Below are 7,950 nucleotides of genomic sequence, written 5' to 3'. Positions count from 1 at the left end.
AGGTTGCTTCACCACATACCGAAGTTCAGAAATAGCAGCTAAAAATGCTGAGTTTCAGCATTTTTAGCTGTTATTTCTGAACTTCGGTATGTGGTGAAGCAACCTGTTTGCTGATCCCTTAATTTTGTTTATAAATGTATAAGAACTTTTAAGTAAGTTCCGCACCGATAATGGTGCTTACATACCGAAGGGCTTGGTAAAAATTATCAATTATTAATACATTGATAATCCTTTACCCTTTTAATTGTAATAATAATAATAATATATATATATATATAGACGTACTCTCTGCATATGTAATTACATACATGCAAACATGGACGTGGGAATAAGAACAAAAATGTTTTTAAATTTAGCTGGACATCTATGTATCTATGTAACTGATATCGAGGCTAAAACCTGACAAAAGCAACAGCAGTGACAGAAATAGCTATATGTTTAACATACTTCCTCATGTAAAGTAGAGATAGAAAGAGTGGGATCTGTTCTACTTCATGTAATATTTCAATGCCTACATTTCTGGGGAAAATATTTGGATTCTGACCTCAATCTTATTGTCACTTCAGTTAACAGTGTGACAAGTTGCTAACATGTTCGCTGGCGTTTTAGTAACGTTCATAGTTCTCGGGTGTTTTCTAAATCTTCTACGAAAGTATATGAAATTACTGTCGGATTGCAGACATCTACCATGCATGAAGAGTTGGCATATAATCGGTGATACACCAAAAATGGTCGGAAATAACAGAGGTTGGTGTTTCTCATTTTAACCCATTGAATGTGTACGCTATGTCAAATGTGCATGATCTAACACTCCTATCTTCGGGAAGTGTATTTTTGTTCTTGTTGATGCTGTTGATGGGTGTGTTGATGTTTTTTTTAATGATGCTGTGTTGTTGTTGTCGTTGCTGCTGCGGCTGCTGCTGCTGTTGACAATTGACTCCCCACCCCACCAGAATCAGTGCTGAATGAGTAAGCCTACCATTAAAGAATACTCCATCCTTCTCTCAGGTACTGCAAATCTAGGACTGCGTTACTCTCTCTGCTTTTTCCAATTATAAAGATAGTAAAGTATACCAGGGTGGTGACTCGGCTACCATTTTTAGCAGGTCATTCAAGTAGAGGCTTCTTCATTTTCAGGTGATGTAAGTGCTGTAGAGAGGACATACAATGGAATCCAACCTTATTCAATGTAATAAGCTAACCCTTGTTTCAGAGTCGAAATTCATCAGTTAGTGTTTGTTTTGTGGCATGTGGGTTACTGAAACGTTAAATAGGGTTAATCCATGGTACTCAGGCACTCGGTGAAAGACAGAATGTAATTCCCTGATTTGTAATCCCAGATAGTCGCTGTCTTCACTTAGCTAAATACCATACAGCACATTCTGACGTCCTGTCAGAGCCAGGACAATGTTTCGCTCTCTTACCTGTCCATTTCTGTACGCATTGTAAAGGGATTTATGTTGCATTGAAGTGATTTGGAGACATTTGTCCGGAGGATGTGTGTATGTGAGATGTTATCTGGATATGATGCTGTATGAGTGTTTTGTGGAGGTGTCGAAGGGTTGTGTATGTATAATTTGAAAAACTTCGATGGGTGAGACAGGTTTCTGGAGTACTGTATTCGGAAAATTGCAAGTTCTGGAAATAGTGTTCTTGCACATGAAATAAGCTTGGAAGGTGTTCCTAACAGGTCGTTTTTTACCGAGCATTTTGTGTTGCTTCTTAAGATTTCTTTGAGTATGCTTGTATGAGTGTATATCAGGGAATGGAATTATTAACTGAAATCGACGGTAACTAGAATGTTATCTGTGGATAGTTTATTGTTACTGGTGGCTTGTGTAATTTTTGTTTTTGATTCATGGGTAATAAGGTGGTAGTGGAGGCGCAATGGCCCAGTGGTTAGGGCAGCGGATCGCGGTTTCGATTCCCAGACCGGGCGTTGTGAGTGTTTATTGAGCGAAAACACCTAAAGCTCCACGAGGCTCCGGCAGGGGATGGTGGTGAACCCTGCTGTACTCTTTTACCACAACTTTCTCTCACTCTTACTTCCTGTTTCTGTTGTGCCTGTAATTCAAAGGGTCAGCCTTGTCATACACTGTGTCACGCTGAATATCCCCGAGAACTACGTTAAGGGTACACGTGTCTGTGGAGTGCTCAGCCACTTGTACGTTAATTTCACGAGCAAGCTGTTCCGTTGATCGGATCAACTGGAACCCTCGACGTCGTAAGCGATGGAGTGCTAACACACACCTATTTAACCATAGGTAGTATCTCATCTAGATTTGGCTGCAATTTTTGAGGGTCAAGCGTCCACGTACACGATTTCTTACTGGTGTGATATCTGTAGTTGTTGTTCATGGTGTTGATATTTAGCCCTCGCTGAACCTCGATGGATATAAGCTATGATAAAAAGAGTGACTATTCCATCTCTTTTACATGCCTCGGAATGCATTGTCCAATGCGCCTTTTCCTCTTTCAAGATGGCTGTATAGAAATTGAGAAAGATTTTCGTTGCTCATCTTACATACCCATTATCTAGTAACAATGTTAGAATGCAACAAATAAATTATAAATTCAAATGATTTATGCAGTTACCCTATTTCTTTCATAAATCCTTAAAAAGTTTCCAAAATATTGCATTAACGTATTTTGTGGGCAATATATAAATTTATGCGATGCAATGGTTCTGCAATTCTATATAATAATTGTGGTTTGCATAAAAATTGATAGAAACTACACTCAATATTTTACAGATTGTATATAACTTCGTAAAACCACTATTCAGTGTTTTTGTGGGCAGCATGTAATTTAATAGACATTTTACTAGATATCGCGTTGCGGTGGTAATAGACTGTTGGGGTTATCAATCAACAAAGTAAATATTGATGTACCTATCTCACAATATTAGTTTATCTTTGGTGGCCTTGTGCCAAAATTTCAAACCAATATTAGTTTATCTCCCTCCACTTTTTTTTTTGGTCATCAGTTTCCACTTAACCTTGTTGTTATCAATAAAAGTAAATGTTTTCTGGGACACAAATTTACATTAATTCAGTTTTTTTTTTGTTGTTGTTGGCCTTTTACACAATACTTGTTTGTTTTTTTTTCTCGTATCTGGGACAGCGCTATTGCTATACAAACAATCATACAAAAGCGACTTATGTTCTGACTATGACTCATCAATTAATCTACAACATCTAACACATACACTTTTTGTCTCTTCGATCTGCCTAGATTTATGCTATTTCAATGGCTTCAGCTTCTTGTTGCATCTACCCACCCACCCCACAAAACCTACTCAAGGTACTCGTCTTTCGCTACACAAAATGTTTCACTCCTGGACGCAACTCCTTAACCATAAGAAGTTTAGTTGGATTAACCCATTACCTACCAGTGATCTCATATGAGATCACTTAAAAATTACAAATTTCGTAATTATTTGTCAATATTTACACATAGCTAACCTTTTTGCTATATCTACTAGGTATATTTCTCTGATATTCAAATGAGGTTTGCTAATTTTTCACCCAATATCTCGCTTATTTCTATTTAAAATGTTATTTTGAAATATATTATTTTGATCATTCCAGCGTGTTTCTAAGGCTGTTTTATGCTAGAAATCAAAGTTTCATAAAAAAAAATTCCAGTTCATAGAATTATGGGAGGTAATGGGTTAAAGTTTAAAGTTTAATTTTTCAGCAGGTTTACATTTTCAAAGCGAACTTTTCTTGTTTTTAACCAATCTGTTTCAGACTTTTATAAGTGTATCATGAAATCCGTTGAAGAACATCGGGAACATGGTCTGTTGTGCCTCTGGTTCGGTTTCCAGCCAGTCGTTCTAGTCTTCAAAGATAAATACGTGCATGTAAGTGATTTTATAATTAATGCTGTTATCATTGGAGGAAATGATTGCTCATGTTGCCATAGGTAACATTAACCAGGAAAATTCTGATAAACACCATCTGCTTAAATGAATAGCTGAGCCAACGAAGGACCTATATAACCACTCGGCCAGCTAGAAATAGCAGACAAAGCTCACTCAAACCTCGTTCTACGAAATTCTAACAATCTACATTAGATAACATAATGTGGTAACGTCATTGTTCACGGGTCTGCTTAATCAGAGCCGGCATGGTGGGACTGAACACCAACAAAAGCTATACATAAAGTCCATGTTAGCGTTTTGAATGCAGGAGACTTCAAAAAGCTGAATAACAATAAAATAATATAATGATGAACAAAATAATATGATTAATATTAGTCATTGACTTCTTTATTCCACAAGAAGGCGCAGGAGTATGTGGTAAGTAGCTTGCTTACCAACCACATGGCTCCGGTTCAGTCCCACTGCCTGGCACCTTGGGCAAGTGTCTTCTACTATAGCTTCGGGCCGACCAAAGCCTTGTGAGTGGATTTGGTAGACGGAAACTGAAAGAAGCCCATCGTATATATGTATATATATATGTGTGTGTGTGTATCTGTGTTTGTCCCCCCAACATCGCTTGACAACCGATGCTGGTGTGTTTACGTCCCCGTAATTTAGCGGTTCGGCAAAAGAGACCGATAGAATAAATACTAGGCTTACAAAGAATAAGTCCTGGGGTCGATTTGCTCGACTAAAAGGCGGTGCTCCAGCATGGCTGCAGTCAAATGACTGAAACAAGTAAAAGAGTAAGTGCAGGACAGAAATCTGAGTGTGCACCTATTTTATCAGTGCTCTTAGTTTAAGCATACCTCTCCGTACATTTTGAGGTAGTTCTAGAACCGTCTCTAAGTAAAAGCAAAACAATGTGGGATCTTTCTCTGCATTTACTTGAGCGGGAAGGGCAGTGCCTATGAGCCTTTACAGAGTCAACGAAAGCGAGGTGGTGAGGGTTAAAAATATTCTCAAACTGGAAAACCAGTTCGAACGCTTGCAACAGAGTGAACTCCATTCCAGACACCTAAGTTCCTTGGAGGTTGTTTTAAACCGAGCGATCGATTAGGGTTAGGATATCTATATATGTATACGTATTTATGTGTGTATGTGTCTTTGTGTCTGCATCTCCACCTGTCTGCTTGATAAGTGGTGTTGGTGTCTTTACGCTCCCGTAAGGTAGGTCTTTGCGTGATTTAAACCCAGAAAGCATTGGACTGCAGGCAAGTATCCAGGAGCTCCAACAAATCCTGTGATAAAGATAAATAATAATATGACTCTTTTAAGTTGGCGAGCTGGCAGAATCGTTGCCTCGCCGGAAAAAAAATATTTAGCTTCATTTCGTCCGTCTTTATGTTCCGAGTTCAAATTCCGATGTGGTCGACTTTATCTTTCATCCTTTCGGGGTCAATAAAATAAGTACCAGTTGAGTACTAGGGTCGATGTCATCAACTTACAATGTCAGCCGTAATTGTTGGCCTTGTGCCAAAATTTGAAGCCAATTTTATTAGCATTAATAATGGGATGAGCTAACAGAATCGTTGTGACGCTGAGCGGGCAAAATACTGAGCGGCATTTCGTCGGCCTTTACGTTCCGCTGAGGTCGACTTTGCCTTTTATCTTTTCAGGGTCGATAAAATAAATACTTCTTGATTACTGGAGTCTATGTAATGGACTTAGCCCCAGCATCGAAATTGCTAAACTTGCACCAAAATTTGAAATCAGTTATTACCTTTAATGATATAAGTGCAATACTTACTGCTAAGGGCATTATCTGTCAGTTCGCGGATTTTCTACTTTTAATTCGTTTAAGCCATTATGGCAAGTTTTATGATTACTTAGTTTTGAATTGGACATATCAACATTTTGTGCTTAGTCAATACCAGATATTTTATATAAGCTGTTAACTAACATATTTAGTCAATACTAGATATTATACAACATATACGTGTTTCCGATTATTTTAACTAATTATATATATAAATGATTTATCGTTTCAGGATGTAATCGGCAATACGAAACATATAGAAAAAAGTTTCTTCTATAAATTGTTAGCACCCTGGCTAGGAAATGGTCTGCTCACAAGGTATGTATCTTTATTTTTACTTATTTGATTGTGGTCATGCAGGGGCACCATCTTGGAGGGTTTAATCGAACAAGTTGACTTCAGAACTTGTTTGTAAGCCGAGTACTTATTATACCAATCTTTTCTGCCAAACTTCTAACTTACAGACACGTAAACAAATCAACACCGGTTGTCAAGTGATGAGGGAACCAACTCAAATACATACATACATACATATATACAAAGGAACAAATGTAAGGACAAGCAAGTTAGGCAAGTCGAGCTTGAAGTTAGGAGTCCTTAAAACCAAATTGTTTGATCAACGCTTGAATACCTTTGGCCATGACTCTACTTAATCAGAGCTGACAGGGCGGGGGGTTAACGAAAACTAGAACATCAATAACAAAAGTAACTACTACTTATGGATTTCATTTTCCAGTTCTTGTTATTTTATTTCTCGAAAAAATAACTATTCATAAAACTTCCTTAAAATTAATAATGAAATATTCAAATGTTATTCTCTGATTGCTATTTTCAGTACAGGATCAAAATGGTTCAAATCGAGGAAGATGTTGACGCCATCCTTCCATTATAATATCTTAAACAATTTCCTAATTGTTATGCAGAACCAATCAAATATACTATGTGAGAAACTGGACAAAATGGTCGGTAAGGGAGAATTCAATATTCGCCCGCATATTACAAATTTTGCATTGGATACTATAACAGGTAAAGTCATATCCAAATTGCTGTCAACCTACCTTATGTTCACATTATTTTTAATATCATCATCACAATCATCATCAGTCTCCTCCTCATCCTCATTATTATTATTATTATTATTATTATTATCATCATCATCATTATTAGGGCGGCGGGCAAAATGCTAAGCGATATTTCGTCTGCCGTTATGTTCTGAGTTCAAATTCCGCCGAGGTTGACTTCACCTTTCATCCTTTCGAGGTCGGTAAAATTAGTACCAGTCATGCACTGGAGTCGATGTAATCGACTTAATCCCTTTCCCCAAATTTCAGGCGTTGTGCTTCCATTAGAAAGGATTATTATTATTATTATCCCAAATTCTCCTGAATTACCTATGTTACGTCTCAGCTCCATACTGTAGCTTAAAGACTCGACACTTTTCTCAACACATGAGCTGTTTGAAGTATTGAAATTGAGTGCTTCCCATAAAGTAGGGATGGGGAAGCCACAACCCGAAGCGCAATCGCACTCGAGAGTCCATTTTATTGCGCCCGTAGACTGATATACTCGTATGTACAAAATATAGCAAATTTTTCAATTATAAAATTTATACAATATACGTATGCCTACTTGCGACATAGGTCGCGTTTCCAATACGACTCAAAACGGTCAAACTTGGACAGAAATCGTCCGATAATTGCCATTTGAATGGAAATTTTGTTTTCATTATAAAAAACATATTGCTAGGTTTGTACCTCCCCTCTTGAGACCCAACTACACTCTAGCAAAGAAACCTAAAAATATATTGCATGAAATACTTTTTATATGAAACGTAAGCTAAATGCTTGTAAAAGATACTTTGTAAAGATCATTCATATCCAAGAACCCCAATTATTTAAAATTTTCTTCCCTCCTATTTCATTTTTCAAGTTTTTAAGGAAAAAAAAATCTCCAAAATCGACACTCACTTTGTTTCTTTCAACCAATAAGCAAAAAATATTTTAAAATCTATTAAAAATCAAAAACAAATTGGTAAAGCTTTATCGAAACAGAAACTATTAATTTGGTATTATATGAACAGGATTATTAAAAGATATTACTAACTTTTTTTTCTGAAGAAGCAGTGAAGTCCCGGAGCCTTTTCCGCGACGCATCCGGCCAGCACCTCTCTTACCTCCGCGGGAGTGATCGGGCCCTCACAGCATTCCGTCTCACGCGCCGAGAGTCGAGGCCCGCCAGCTAGGAAATCCCTTAAGGGCTCCCCGCG

General features: G+C 37.5%; 1 protein-coding gene across 2 annotated transcripts in view; it reads left to right on the top strand.

Moving 5' to 3' along the window:
* The window catches only part of LOC106876144 (cytochrome P450 4V2), a 36,501-nt gene that overhangs the window by 11,628 nt on the left and 16,923 nt on the right, over nt 1–7,950 (top strand). Inside the window, exons 1-4 of one of the 2 annotated variants that reach the window (XM_014924567.2) lie at nt 325–747; nt 3,753–3,865; nt 5,917–6,002; nt 6,520–6,710. In XM_014924567.2, coding sequence (XP_014780053.1) covers nt 591–747; nt 3,753–3,865; nt 5,917–6,002; nt 6,520–6,710 — 547 coding nt within the window. In that variant the 5' untranslated portion in view covers nt 325–590. Of the gene's footprint in view, nt 1–324; nt 748–3,752; nt 3,866–5,916; nt 6,003–6,519; nt 6,711–7,950 lie in introns of those variants that run through there. The other variant, XM_052967871.1, reaches the window with a different exon arrangement.

The sequence above is a fragment of the Octopus bimaculoides genome, chromosome 5 (genome assembly GCF_001194135.2).
Source record: "Octopus bimaculoides isolate UCB-OBI-ISO-001 chromosome 5, ASM119413v2, whole genome shotgun sequence".
Taxonomy (NCBI): Eukaryota; Metazoa; Mollusca; class Cephalopoda; order Octopoda; family Octopodidae; genus Octopus; species Octopus bimaculoides.
Note: the sequence above shows the minus strand (reverse complement) of the source record. Positions and strands in the feature narration are given on the sequence as shown.